Raw genomic sequence first — 15924 nt, forward strand, 5'->3', positions numbered from 1 at the left:
AGTTGTTGACCTTTTTTTGGGGGGGGGGGTTCAGATCAAAGTTGTTGAGCTCTTTTTTAGGGAGGAAAGCCAGAGTTGTTGACCTAATAATAATAATAATAATAATAATAATAATAATTTATTATTTTTACCCCACCCATCTGGCTGAATTTCCCCAGCCACTCTGGGCGGCTTCCAATCAAGTGTTAAAAATGATACAGCATTAGATATTAAAAACTTCCCTAAACAGGGCTGCTTTCAGATGTCTTTTAAAAATAATATAGCTGCTTATTTCCTTCACATCTGAACCACTGATATATTAGAAGTGGACTCTTTATTTACTGTGTCTGCAATTATTTAAGATAAAACCTATTTTGGAAAGAAACTGCTTTTGCCATTTTATGGGCGTTTATCATTTGTTTACAGATAGTTGCCCTGATGATATTAGCTTTTGTCTGTTGGAGGTGTAATGCTGGGAGTTCCTCAGTGATGCACATGATGTGGGCATGTCCAGTGATATTTTCTTTTTGGTCTGAAGTTGTCCTTATCAATTTTGTATTAGTGAAATCCTTGAAGTTTGTGGACGTTCATGTACTTCTAAATTATATTAATGGACAGCAAGAATGGATTTTACGTGCCCTAAGAGCCACTAAGAGATTTATACTTTGAGCCTGGAAGGATAAATAGCCCCAATCTATTACGCAGTGGTTTGGTGACCTTAATGTACTTGCTGCATTTGAATGTACTTTCTATTTTTCTTGGATCCAGATTTGGGCAATTGGACAGCATATATTACTCTTACGTGTAAACTAATTTGGGTGTATTGATTTTTAAATGTACTGTTAATGTAAGTTGACAGGTCCCCCCTCCCCCTGTGTTTCCTTCCTTCCTTCCTTCCTTCCTTCCTTCCTTCCTTCCTTTTCTTTTTTCTTTAATGAATTTGCAATAAAACAAAGAAATTAAAAAAAGAATGCTAAAAAAATAAAAAGTTGAACAGCAGAATCCAGTAATTAGCAGTTTTTGTACAAAAATATGTTTTTTAGTAAGAGTCTACAATAAGTTATAGATGGGGTCTCCGGGATAACAGGTGAAATCACTTTACTTTAAATTACCTGTACCAGATTTAAAATGAACGTGAGAAATCAGTCTTCACTTTTAAGGTGTTTTTGAAATGTTTAAATGGATTTTGTTTTAAATCGACTCCACAGCTAAATAACATTTACATTTGGCTGAATCCATTTGGTGGTTTTTCTGAATTCTGAACTGTGGCCCGCTCCCCATATTTATACATCATGCAAAGCATGCAAGGGTGCTTCTTTTCTGTGATAAATAAAACCTAAGCAGCACCCCTTAACAATCAGGAATATCTTGGTGCACATCACTGAGGATGAGCCAGAAGCTCCACATCATCCTTCATCTCCTGCAACAAGAGCTTATTGCACTATTACACTGTAGATATTTAAAGCACAAGCTGTTCTCCCATCACTTTCTACAAAGCATCATTTGGCCATGCCACTGAGCTGGACCAGTCCAGCTGGAACAACCAGTTCCCGGACTCCGACTCCTCCTCCAGCTCATCTGTGAATCCTTGGAAGTCCTTTGTCCCAGCAGTAGATAATTCTAGCAGGTTTCTTTTCTTTTTGCTTCACATCCGGCAAATTGCTGACCTCCAACGGTTCACAAAAGGCTGTTCTGAGCATCTTAGCGTGCGGCCTGCTGATCTCATTTGAAGATCAGTAGTGAATATACATCCCCTAGAGAGTAAGGACAGTTTCATTGTTGCTTCTTTGAAAGCTGAAAATGTATTAGGTTAGCTCTTTTAAAAATAAGTTTTCGTGCTGAAGTGTTAGCTTTAATGGGAGACGAAATGCTTGTGGAGACCAGTATATAGAGAAACCAGAAGCTGAAGACTGGCTAAGAGGTGGTTTCTGAAATAAGGTTTGATGGCCCATAGCTGAAATTTTCTTACCTAGCGTAACTGATTCTTTATGTTCTCTTTCCCTGTACTGTTGATCCATTGACTTGATGCTAATAGTTCACACACCACTTCTCCCCTTCCTTCTGCTTCTTGTCGGGGTGGGGTGGGGTCCCAAAGTGTTGCAGTTGGGACCTCTCTTTAATCACACTGATTAGGTATTGAAACGGAGTGCCTAATGTTAGGTGATAATATTTGCAATGTGTTATCTAGGCTGTATCAACAGAAGAATAGTGACCAGATCAAGGGAAGTAATAGTGCCACTCTATTCTGCCTCGACAGCATCTTAAAAAGCAGAGACATCACCTTGCCAACAAAGGTCCGTATGGTTAAAGCTATGGTTTTCCCAGTAGTGAGGTATGGAAGTGAGAGCTGGACCTTAAAGAAGGCTGATTGCCGAAGAATTGATGCTTTTGAAATATGGTGCTGGAGGAGACTCTTGAGAGTCCCATGGACTGCAAGAAGATCAAACCTATCCATTCTGAAGGAAATCAGCCCTGAGTGCTCACTGGAAGGACGGATCGTGAAGCTGAGGCTCCAATACTTTGGCCACCTCATGAGAAGAGAAGACTCCCTGGAAAAGACCCTGATGTTGGGAAAGATTGAGGGCACAAGGAGAAGGGGCTGCCTGGGGCTGTTTTGATTGCCATGGAATCATAGAATTGTAGAGTTGGAAGGGACCCAGGGGTTATCTAGTCCAACCCCTTGAAATGCAGGAATCTCAGCTAAAGCATCCTTGACGGATGGCCATCCAACCTCTGCTTAAAAACCTCCATGGAAGGAGAGTCTACAACCTCCCAAGGGAGGCCTTTCCACTGTCCTGTATGGACCTTTGTCTCACAGGGAGCATGACTTTGCAGGAGGGAGTGACTTTTCATACTTGGCAGTTGATACAGGATGCGGTGAGGATAATGGGAATTGCAATTGCATTGGTAAATTCTTATTTTGCAACTGAGGGCCACCAGAAGCAACCCAAGCAGTTGCTTTGCAGACGTGCGTTGTAGAGTCAATGTAGCGAAGTAGTATCAGACACAGAATAGTGCTGCAAAGAACATACTCATAACGCAGAAGTCTGCTTCTGGCTGGGTAGCAATGAGTGTTTCGGTTTAATGGGTGGCACCATTTTATGTGCACTTTGTAATGGTGTTCCATTAATTAATGACTTGCACCAATACTTTCCTGCAGAACGAGGGCGGCAAGTTTCAACAAGAGCTTGCCCTGATTTGGCCTCAGTTTCATTGTCATCTTATTGAAGCCTCTGGTGGGGATTGTCATCATGAGTCTGCGATGTCAACAGTTTGCCAATAACACTTAGCTTTGGGTGTGTTTGTTTTTTTGCCATCTTTGTATCCAGGAAAATTCAATCCATCTTTTAATAGACAGGCTGTCTTTGCTTACAGATATATATGTGTGTGTGTGTGTGTGTGTGTGTGTGTGTGTGTGTCTATAGATATGTGTGTGTGTGTGCGCGCGCTGCCCATCTGACTGGGCACTCTGGGAAATTCTGGACGGTTTCCAACAAATTAAAAAAACTTGCGAGAAAAACTCGCAAAAAAACTTGAGCTTCTCATTCCCATTCCAATATGGTTTGCGCAGAATGATCTCCCTGTGGAACAATCTCCCTTTCTTATAAATTAGATTACATTGAAGATTCTGCAATGGAAGGACTTGTTACCGGAAAAATCCGAGGGCTCCCTTGGACAAAAAGTAAAGACACAAACCAGAGTAAATTGGAGCAAATCAGCAGCCTGTAGGCTTGGCCTTTATTGAACTGTTGCAACAGGGTGTTCCCCTCACTTGCAAGAGAGAGGAAAGACAAAGAAAAATGGTGTGCAAGGTCTTATAAAAACTTTTGAAATTCCCCTCCTGTAGCTCAAGCCCACCCCCAGAATCATCATGCATACATCACAGAGAAGAGGGGTTGAGGGAGGAGTTGTGGTGGTAACCTGAGTGTCCTGTCACCTGGCTGGTTCCTCCTTTCCCCCTCCCCATGAGTCATTTTCTGACAACAAAAGGTAGTCGCAGTTTCCTGCCCCCTGAGGGAAGATCTGATCATTGTCCTTTGTTCCAGTCCATGCTGAATCCACTCCCATATGCAAGTTCTTTGTGATCTTGATTGTCTTCTGTCTGGGATCATCAGGGTTGGCATAGCAACTGGGCAGGGCTCCTGTGGATGTGCTGGTATGGTGAAGGGATTATGGCTGACCAGAACCAAGCCACCCCCCTTTGATAGTCCTTGTCATATGGAGTAAAATAAAAATGGAACAGTGCAAATCCGATGTATGGTTGATTTTTCTATGAATTTATAACAGAAGTGTGGCGTATGTAGTGTGTGAGTGTGAGTGAAGTTTGTACAAACTGAATGATTGGGGTTGGGGGGCTCCTGCTACAGACTGAAGAAATGGGCTGCAGGAAGACCTTTACTTGTTACTTGTTAGATTGTATGTGTGACATTGGAATAGCATGCATAACTTGCTGGTTAATCGTTAAACACAGCTTTCAGTTTTTCTCTTGCCTTTTTTTGCATCGCCCTTATACTGCATCGAAAGGGTGCAATTGCGTGAATATGTTAACAATAGAATAACTGAGTGTTTACATGCCAGTAAAGTAAAGTGTAGCTCTAATCCTTTGTAAAGAAATTACTCTAGCTTCCTTTCTTTTCTTTTTTTTCCTTTTTGAGGAAATAACTTCTTTTTGGTATTTATTTTTACAAGCTTTTTCAGGTCACTGAGTGTTAAGTAAACTTAGTCAAACAGGAGAAATGCATAGCAGGGGCTAAAGAATCCCTTCCAACCGTTTTCCCTTTTCTAGTTGCCACTTCTCCCTTCCTTGGGAAAACAGAGAAGGCATAGTAAGACTGTACAAAGTTTAACTATCCCCAACACAAATATATCCAACTGTTCCTTGTGGGCATGGAGGCACCCTTTTCTCTGGAGGGTTAGCTTTTTATTAAAATTGATGAAGAAGGGCAGTCGTATATTACCATTGGTGTGATATGTGATGTGGGTGCATGCACACATATATTTGCCTATCAAGGCCCCCAAGCCACCCCCACACAAGGACACAGAATTTTAGGTTAATGTTAAAGGGCAAAAGTTAGGCCACAACTTTATATTGGTTACAGAATGTCAGAGGTATTGGCTTAGGCCAGGGGTCCCCAACCTGTGGCTGATGGGCCAGAAGTGGCCTAGGGAGGCCCCTGAGCAGCCCCCGAACCGAGCCACCCGCTTGGCGAGTCCCTGCACACTGCGCTAACAGTGCAGCGCGGGGACTATCTTCTGCGGCTCCGGAAATCGCTTCAATGCATGCTCAGACACTGGAAATCGCGGCTGTGCATATCCGCGGCACCGGAAATCGCTTCTGTGCGTGCCCAGACGCTGGAAATCACTTCTGCGCAGGCAAGATTTTCGGTGTCTGGGCATGCACAGAAGCGATTTCTGATGCTGTGGACATGCACAGACGCAATTTCCGGCATCGCACTATGCTGGCCCGGCTCACGGAGGATCTCCATGCCCGGTAAGCCTTGCTGACCCCTGACTTAGGCATTGGCCTCAACAGACTATATCTGACTCCTACGCGCCTTGCAGGAAGTCTGGTAAGGGTACACCACCAGTAGGGGGAGTCCCGCTGATGCGGATCGACTCAAGCACCCCCTGGGTTCCCGTCAGGGTCGTGGTATGGCCCTGGCCCCTCCCCGGGCTTTGGACAAGATCCACACTCCCGGATTCCTTTAACAGAATAACCTTAATCTTGGAGGGGCAGGTGATGGCCGCACCTCCCCTCCCCCACACAATGCTATTCCAACGCCTAACCGCCAAACCTTACAAAGTTGTGATGAGGTAGGCGAAAACCAAGTGGCTGGTGCCAATTTGCCAAGTGGAAAAAGTCCTACCAGGCCCCTCAACGGCGACAAACCGAAGACCATCACAAGGCCAAAGATGCAACTTGGAAAAAGGGTGGGAGGGCAGGAGATCCGTGGCGCGAGGCTGAAAGGGAAACCTCAGAGTCGTGCCGCGGCATAAATCGGCCCTGGCCACGCTCCCGAGCGACCCGATTGGCTGCCTGGCAAAATGAGGGGGCCAGGGTCTCTCCCAGCAGGACGCGGGGCGCCATCCCACCCCCATGTTGAGGGGGGAGGAGGCTAGGTGGCCCAGCCGTAACCTGGCCCCACCCAGAAGTGGACCCGATTTGTAATAGGACAGTAATGTTTGGACGAAATATGTAGCCAGTCCATGGCTACAAAATGTGGTCCATGCCAGAACTTAAATTTGAGTTGATTGCAAGCAATATGTAACTCATTCTCTATCTGCTGTGAAGACCGGGATTTATTGGAGTTCCCTGTTTATTTTTCTGCATTATAATATGGTCTGCTGTGCTTTAGATATTTATATTCAGCACAGTGCACAGGAGAATCTGCTTTAATTATATGGCATCTTCATAAGGAACTACCTTATCAGGAAACACACCAAGATCACCCCTCATTTTGGGGACTACATAAATTGTTTTGATCCCTGCAGTCTAATCACAAAGGTGCTTCAGCTGGTTGCCACATAGTATGTACAACTGCCATTGACTGGTGGATGCGTATCATGGTGACATAAGACGGAAGTCCTATCTAGTTCAGCATTCTGTTCTTAATGGCCAACTAGATGCCTATGAGCGGGACGCGGGTGGCACTGTGGGTTAAACCACAGAGCCTAGGACTTGCCGATCAGAAGGTCGGCGATTCGAATCCCCACGACAGGGTGAGCTCCCGTTGCTTGGTCCCTGCTCCTGCCAACCTAGCACTTCGAAAGCACGTCAAAGTTCAAGTAGATGAATAGGTACCTCTCCAGCGGGAAGGTAAACGGCATTTCCGTGCGCTGCTCTGGTTCGCCAGAAGCGGCTTAGTCATGCTGGCCACATGACCTGGAAGCTGAATACCGGCTCCCTCGGCCAATAAAGCGAGATGAGTGCGCAACCCCAGAGTCGGTCACGACTGGACCTAATGGTCAGGGGTCCTTTTACCTTTTAGTTGCCTATGGGAAGCCTACAAGGATCTGCTGGGTTCCAAACCAGTCCAGCTGCTGGTAATGGGCCTGATCCGGCCTTCTCTGCTGCATTTGCTTGGAGCTGACACAGCAAAAAAATACTGCCCCCATTTGTTGCCCTGTTTGGCAAAAGCATCATGGCTTTAGATGCGGTGGCTCTGCTATTCAGTTCAGCCTTGCCGCACACAGTGTGTTGGGGTTGTGTTTATTAATTCAGACTTTTCTATTAAAAAAATCTGCAGTCCTTTTTGAAATATTTAAGGTTGGTTTGGAACATTGTCAAGGTACTGATGGATCTTCTCTTGGACTGTGCTCTTTTAATTTTTTTATTATTATTATTCACTCTTGTTTAAATGTTATTTAGATGAGGAAGAAGATAGAAAGAGCAGGGAACAAACATTGTGTTCTCTCTTTCCCTTACCAGAGCTCTGGCAAGTGCAGGAAAAGAGCTGAAAGACGACTTTCTGAAGGCACTGGCGGAGAGGGAGGAAGCCAACCGCAACGGCAAAATGTCTGTAAGTAAATTTGAAAGGAAAGTTCTGTAGAACAATGTGAGATTGCAGTGAAAAGCTGCCATCCGAATACTGCGACTATTATGGGTTCTCAACATGGAAATGTTAAATAGAATGAAGCTTATGGAGGAAATTGAGGGAAGGCTCAGAAATCAATTGATCAGAGCACAACTTGATTATTATTTTTTAACATAAAAACAATGTCAATAGGTTGTGTGAAGGCTTGGAAAGTAAAGAATAGAGCAGATCTATTTCCGTATAGACATATAAGATCTGTATGAAAACACAACTCTGCATTTCATATGTGTGCATATGCGCATGGGACGGGGTATTCTTGTTTTCCTAAATAATATTACGGAAAACTTTCACAAGTTTTGACAGGGTCCTTTTGTAAGCGCAACTGAAATGCATGCACTTAAAATTTCATACTCTTAATGCAGATACTCATCAGTGCAGCCAAATGTTAAGATACAAAAAAATGTGTGTAGTGGTGTATTTACATTTTTCTGATATTTACATTTTAGTACTGTACTACAATGACGAGCATTCTGGACTCTTCCTTATCCTTAGATACTTGGCTGCTTTTGAAGAACTTGGTAGAAGCCACTGAGTTGGCCCACATGTGCCTTGAGTTCTCTTGGTTGGATCAGGCTAGACTTTAGGTCTCCAACACAGTGCCCTCATACACCCCCTTTGCCAAGACCTGCCTTTCCCAGTTTTTAAAATGAGGGTTTTGTGGGGGCCTTTTTTGTTGCTATTTGGTTGTGGGGTGCCTTTAAAAAAAAATCTGTTTTATTTGTTGTGTGTATGGGGGGGGTCAGTGTTTTGCCTGTTGTTTGCCTGTTTGTTTATGTGTGTGTGTGTGTATTTCTGACCATCACCAGAAATACACACACGCGCGCACACACACACACACACACAAATACAATCATACCTCGCGTTGGTTCTGTATTATGCTGTTTTTCATTTTGCTTCTGACATCATTGTGGCAGAAACAGTATGAGGAGTCGCAATCCTTACCTCCTACTTAGGGGGCTAGAAGAAGCTGTGTATGGCCCCATGCAAAACATGGTTCATGCTTCTGGAGGACTGCCAAGTTTTTATCACGGAACAGCATCCTGATAGGCTGGGTCAGCGATGGCCTTCCTTGCAGGCCATGCGACACAAGGTGATATCAGGCTTTGTTTATCATGAAATTCTACTCGATAGTGATCCAGAGCAGAACTCCAATGTATAGGTAAAGGTAAAGGGGCCCCTGACCATTAGGTTCAGTCGTGGCCGACTCTGGGGTTGCGGCGCTCATCTCGCCTTATTGGCCGAGGCAGCCGGCGTACAGCTTCCAGGTCATGTGGCCAGCATGACTAAGCCTCTTTTGGCAAACCAGAGCAGCGCACGGAAACGTCGTTTACCTTCCCACCAGAGCGGTACCTATTTATCTACTTGCGTTTTGATGTGCTATTGAACAACTTAAACACGTTGCAGGATTCCCAAAAAACAGACCAGAGGCAATTGTATTTCATCCAGCAGAGCTTGACTGCTAAGGAAGGCAAATGAGCATAATGGTCACAAATCCAACACATTCAGGATTGGCACTGTCCATAAGAAATCCAGTTGCCGCAGACTTAACTTAAACTTACAAGAACTTATAATAAGTCTAAACCTCAACACTAAGCATACTGTCTGCAGCAGGGGTCAGCAAACTTTTTCAGCAGGGGGCCGGTCCACTGTCCCTCAGACCTTGTGGGGGGCCGGACTATTTTTTTTTGGGGGGGGGGAATGAACTAATTCCTATGCCCCACAAATAACCCAGAGATGCATTTTAAATAAAAGGACACATTCTACTCATGTAAAAACACACTGATTCTCAGACCGTCTGCTGGCCGGATTTAGAAGGCGATTGGGCCGGATCCAGCTCCCGGGCCTTAGTTTGCCAACCCATGATGTACAGAACACCACACCAGAAAGGAAACAAAGATAGAAAGAGAAAGTGAAACTCAGGCTCCTTCTGCCCTTACTACTATAGTCAGCATGACCTTGGCAGAAAGAGATAAGAGAACCAGTTTAAGGCAGCTGTACTCTGCTTCTCTGAAGGAATAACCCAAACATCATGAACCTTCTGCTTGTTTCTTTCACACAGAGAAGCTGCCAGAACTAATTGAATTAACTCTTGAACTACCGGTAATTAGAATATGGAATATCTCTACACATCTGATCTATACTTTCTGTACTAAGAAACTGACAGTGTTATGTACTATTTCACATGTAGGCACTACTCACGGAATATGTGTGATTTGATCACCCTCTAAATAATAATAATAATAATAATAATAATAATAATAATAATAATAATAATAATTTATTATTTATGCCCCGCCCATCTGGCTGGGCTTCCCCAGTGTACTTCAAGACCAGTGAAGGACACATGAATGCCTCTTCCACACAAAACTTAGAAGTGGAGGGTGGCCAAGCCACCTGTGAAACTTCTGTATGTTATTCCAAATAATATGCAGTGATTTTCCTTTCAAAAAAAAACCCCAACACACCATTGGATACAGATACTGCTTCCATGGCATTTCACTTTAACTGGAATTGTGGTGGTGGAGACTGAGTACATTAGAAAACTTGCTATCTATAGTCCATTGGGCTACAATACAGTGGTACCTCGCAAGACGAATGCCTCGCAAGACGAAAAACTCGCAAGACGAAAGGGTTTTTGGTTTTTTGAGTTGCTTCGCAAGACGAATTTCCCTATGGGCTTGCTTCGCAAGACGAAAACGTCTTGCAAGTTTGTTTCCTTTTTCTTAAAACCGTTAATACAGTTGCGACTTGACTTCGAGGAGCAACTCATAGCACGCGGTGTGGTAGCCTTTTTTGAGGTTTTTGAAGACTTTGGTGATTTTTGAAGCTTTTCCAAAACTTTTCCGAAACCGTGCTTCGCAAGACGAAAAAATCGCAAGACGAAAAAACTCGCGGAACGAATTAATTTTGTCTTGCGAGGCACCACTGTAATCTAAACTCATTATAATGTCTACCATATGTTGCTATAAACCCATCCATCATGTAACTTGGGTACCATCCCCCAAAATGAAGTTATCAGATGCCTTAGACGTATGGAAGTGCTTTTCCCATAAGTCGGGATAAGGATTTTATCCCTGGTCTTTTCAAATATCTAGAGTTTTGTTAACAAGGTTCCAATGAATGGTTGGGTTGACATGATAAATAGACTTTCATACTTTAGGTCTTCTAATTTGTACATTACTGAGATGTTGCAGCTCTTGGAAAGTTGGCTAAGGTTTCAATCAATTAGCAAGTTACAAATAATATAGCTTGAATGATTAGGAAATAATCTAAACAAAATGTGCCTAGACAACGAATTCTGAGATCAGGTTGGTCTAAATTATGCTTTAGCTGCTAAACTTTAGCATGGGGCATTGACATTATCACTGAATGTTGTCTGAGTCAGCAATTAACAAGCATGGACATCTTAAGCTAGTGTAAAAACAGCTTGTTTCCATTCAAAGGAACCACAAGTCCTGATTCAAGCGAAAGAAATGTGAATTGGATTGTTTTTAATACACCAATTTCCTGTGTTGAAAATGCTATGAAACACAAGATTGCATTGTATATCACCAGAAATATTGTGCTGACATGATCTTTTTCTGATTTTTTCCCTTCCAACTTTTATTGGGGGGGGGAGTATGTGGGGGAGAGGGATGCTGGTATGCTGCTGCTGAAATAAAACGTGCATTGTCAAAATATTCCTTTCTCTTCTGATGGAACCCATGTCTGTGCAATTAATATTTCCCTGCAGAGATGATATGAGTCATGCAGGTAATCATAATTTAATTTCAAACAAATCACTTTTGTGCTTAGAATATGAATTGCATATCACATTCCAATTCTCTGCTAGCAGGGCACCATAAAAAGACGTAAAACTGTGCATTTCCTGGAAATAGCTGTGATTTTTCTTCTAGCAGCACAGATATCAATAACTGCTTTCCCCTGCATGTTGAGAGTAAAAGAAATGTCAAGCAGTTTTAAGGAGAAATGGCCTTTAGGCAGCTTAAATATCTGATCTTTGCCAGAAGGCTGATAATGGGTTTCAGTCATAAAATATATATTTTGCTTTCAAATTTTTCCAAAAAATGGTTTACTTTTCCTTTGCTCTTTGTTTATTTTCAAAGTTTTTTTTGTGTGATGCTTGCATGCTTTCTGCAGCAAAGGTAGCCCCAATAAAAGATATCTTCTCAGCTTGCAAAGGTGAACTCAAATAACCCCGAAGGTCCCTTCTAGATATTTGCTAGGGCAAGAAAAACACCACTTAGTCAATCTTGGACATGTATAGTGAGATTTTGGAGGGGAATGCAAAGCTGTGCTCATCCAAGTGTTGAAACTGCAGCGGTTTCTGAACCTGGAGCTGGAAGGATGTCAAACAGAGATTCAGCTGGAGCATCAAACCAGAATAAGGTTACAAATTTCTTAGACAGCACTAGGCCACACTAGTGAAAGCTTGCAGGTGAAATGGAGCTTTTATATGAATTCAAGGGAATGCTGATGCCCTTATTTCTCTCTTCCTTAACACACATACTCGCCTCGCCCAACTTTGACTCATTCCCAGACTTTGCCTCCTGTGTTGCCAGAAGTTGGGTGTAACAGCAAGCACCTGGGTGCAAAGCATGCTAGTTCTACTTTAGTTTGCACGGCAGAATTGGTGCCGCTCGCAGAGGGAAAGAATATGCAACAGCTGGCATGTTGGGCATTATGCATCCTGAACTAGAGACTTCACTTTAAAGCACTAATCTGGGAGTGCAGAGAAGCTCTGCTGAGACTGTGCCCATGCACTGGGTAACAGGCACAATCTACAGGCTACTGACTGTACAACTTAGAGTGGTTCATTGACATACAGTTTCCATCTTGAAGTTAGGCTCATGGACAGTGCCAGATTTACATAGAAGCTAAACAAGCTATAGCTTAATAATAATAATAATAATAATAATAATAATAATAATAATAATAATTTATTATTTGTACCCCGCCCATCTGGCTGGGTTTCCCCAGCCACTCTGGGCGGCTTCCACAAAGACCAAAAATACACTAAGATGTCGCACATTAAAAACTTCCCTGAACAGGGCTGCCTTCAGATGTCTTCTGAATGTCAGGTAGTTGTTGTTCTCTTTGACATCTGATGGGAGGGTGTTCCACAGGGTGGGTGCCACCACCAAGAAGGCCCTCTGCCTGGTTCCTTGTAGCTTTGCTTCTTGCAATGAGAGAACCGCCAGAAGGCCCTCGGTGCTGGACCTCAGCGTCCTGGCAGAACGATGGGGGAGGAGACGCTCCTTCAGGTATACTGGGCTGAGGCCGTTTAGGGCTTTAAAGGTCAACACCAATACTTTGAATTGTGCTCGGAAACATACTGGGAGCCAATGTAGGTCATTCAAGACCGGTGTTATGTGGGCTTGGCGGCCGCCCCCAGTCACCAGTCTAGCTGCCGCATTCTGGATTAGTTGTAGTTTCCGGGTCACCTTCAAAGGTAGCCCCACGTACAGCTTAGGGCCCCACTCTCTTGCCCTGCCCCCCAAAATACTTCTTAATTGTATTTCACTATTAATATACTTCTTCTTAATTGTATTTCACTATTAATATACTACTTCTTAATTGTATTTCAGTTCAACAAATACTTCAATAAAATACATATTTTGTTATGTGCAAATGGCTTTAGAATAGGCATAGGCAAACTCCAGCCCTCCAGATGTTTGGGACCACAACTCCCATCATCCCTAGCTAACAGGACCAGTGGTGAGGGATGATGGGAGTTGTAGTCCCAAAACATCTGGAGGGCTGAGTTTGCCTATGCATGGTTTAGGGCCTCATCAAACCTAAATCCGGCCCTGCTCATGGAAGCCACGTAATAATGAGAATTTCTGGGTTTGTTTGTTTTTTGCTTTACGGGGAAGCAGTGTAGAGATTCTGTGTGTGGGTCACTCAGCGGTGATGCTTCATGAAAACCTGAGAACCAGTTGATACGCTCAGCAGAATCCCGTGGTGAAACTTCTTGTGTGCCATTCTAAGATGGAGGGATGGGATTTCATCTTAGAACGTTCTGCCATTAAAAAAAGGAATAACCTCTCTGCACATATAAAACTAGTGTGTTTTGCCTTCTCTTACACTCTGTAATTTTTCTGTGTGCTGGGAGTCTTTTTCCTGCAGGAGTATTCAAATATCCAGCCTTCCTACCACCATCATCTTCAGCCACGTTTTGCTACTTGACCCTGCTAAATGTGCCAAGCTGTACCTCTTAATCCTGCTAAATGCATAATTTGGTCCTCAGCAATTTAGGAAATGATTTCAAAGTAACCTTCCTCATCTCATTAAGCAATTGGTTTACTGACTTCCAAGTCTCAAATTCTGGACTCTGAATCTTTAAATTGCTACTACATTTTCCAAAGGTTACCTTGATTTAAGATGGAATAACTTTATTTTGAGTAACGGACAAAGTCGGTTGGGGACTTGAAGGTTTTCTTGCCCAATTGTCAATGTGGCAGGATTCCTTGAGCCCTTTCCAAAAGGTTCCCAACCTTTTGCGTTCTTGAAGATTCATTGTGGCTATAATTTCACTATTTATTTTAATATAAATCTCTAAAAACAGTGGGTGTTTGCGTGGAAGATTCATTCCTGCCAAAAATGAAAGCAGAATGTCAAGATAAGGCAGATTACAGGCGATTGTAACCACAGCTTCCCAAAACTATGCAGTAGCCATTTAGTGGTGTATATTGGTAGAGAAGCTCCAGAACTTATTTAACATCAAGCATATGAAATGGGGGCGGGGGGCATTCATCGCAGAGTCATGGATTTGAGGAAATAATATTCTCGGAACAAGGAAGTGCCTTTGAAGTGGCTAACACTAGAGTGCTATAAAAATCACATCTCTTCAGAAAGAAAATTACAAGTTGAAAACGAAAAAAAGATAACTCATAATTTGAGGGCAAACTCTAGTAGCTGGAAGACCGCTCAGCTGCCACAATATGAGCTTGCAATATTTTCTACAAAATACACCCTGAAACAATTACTTCCCTCGTGGTGATGACAAAAATGGCATTTCTGCAGCAGTGGGTCCAGTTTGAAGGTACTCGCATGGCATTCCGTACAGACATTTCTGCATATACCGTATTTTTCGCTCTATAAGATGCACTTTTCCCTCTTCAAAAATTAAGGGGAAATGTGTGTGCGTCTTATGGGGCGAATGCAGGCTCCTTGGCTTCAGCAATAGCAACGCGAAGCCTCCGAAGTGCAGAGGGAGAGCCCCCCCCCCCGCGCTCCAGAGGCTTTGCGTTGCTTTCGCTGAAGCCCCCGGAGCACAGTGCAAACTCCTGCTGCGCTCTGGAGGCTTCAGGCAGCTATCCGCAAGCCTTCGGAGCGCAGCAGAAGTTCCCGCCGCACTCCGAAGGCTTGCGGATAGCCGCCTGAAGCCTGGAGAGCGAGAGGGGTCGGTGCACACTGATCCCTCTTGTTCTCCAGGCTTCGCTTCGCTGGAGAGGCGCTGCACAGTTTTCCCTCTCTGCACAGTGCCCTTTCAGCTAAGCGGGAGGAGAAATGGAAGGGGCTCCATTTCTCCTGCCGCTTCGCTGAAGGGGCGCTGAGCAGAGAGGGGGAGAATTTTTTTTCCCCTGTTCTCCCCCTCTAAAACAAGGTGCGTCCTATGGTCAAGTGCATCCTATAGAGCGAAAAATACGGTAATTGATAATCATAGAGTTGGAAGGGACCCCAAGGGTCATCTAGTTTAACCTCTGCAATGCAGTAATGTTGCACAATGTAGTCAAACAAACAGGCTATTGCCTAATTTAAGCTATGAGAATGCTTTAACAGTGTTGAAGACAACAACCATTTGATTGTGTACATTAAAGTAACCTACTAGAAAGGTGACATCATACTGGGGAATTTGTATTAAAAAAATCCCCTCACTTATTTTCATATTATGTGATATTTGCTTTGAGCTTTTTTGTTGAATCAAATATAATTGTAATATTATTAAGAAATATAATATGTATGATGATGATAATGTAAAAAAAAAAACAACAACAGTGGAACATTTGCCTTAGATTTAGTGGGATGTGATACCCATCTGAGTTGCTCTCCTAGTTAAAAGGTTTTGCAAATTAATTACAAATTAAGGGTGCGTCACCAACTGCTCTTGATATTTACCTGTTCCAATATGCTTCTGATGTTGTGTTTGAATGCACTGGCATGTTCTAGCAGTCATCCTTAGGCAAGTGCAAATAAACCTCTATCAGATCCCTTCAAAACACACTGTAAATCTTTATAGCACTGCAGCCAAATGCAAAACCGCATGACCACATGGTTTAATTCTCCTGAGATAGTACATGTAATTCCGTCAGGTTTTTCCATGCTCATTCATCAGTTTGGGGCTTTC

General features: G+C 43.3%; 1 protein-coding gene across 2 annotated transcripts in view; it reads left to right on the forward strand.

Moving 5' to 3' along the window:
• Window positions 1–15924, forward strand: part of CFAP299 (cilia and flagella associated protein 299) — a 345532-nt gene that overhangs the window by 112714 nt on the left and 216894 nt on the right. For both annotated transcript variants that reach the window (XM_028743975.2, XM_028743976.2), the window contains exon 3: window positions 7409–7499. In XM_028743975.2, coding sequence (XP_028599808.1) covers window positions 7409–7499 — 91 coding nt within the window. The remainder of the gene's footprint in view (window positions 1–7408; window positions 7500–15924) is intronic.

Source organism: Podarcis muralis, chromosome 9 (assembly GCF_964188315.1).
Source record: "Podarcis muralis chromosome 9, rPodMur119.hap1.1, whole genome shotgun sequence".
Taxonomy (NCBI): Eukaryota; Metazoa; Chordata; class Lepidosauria; order Squamata; family Lacertidae; genus Podarcis; species Podarcis muralis.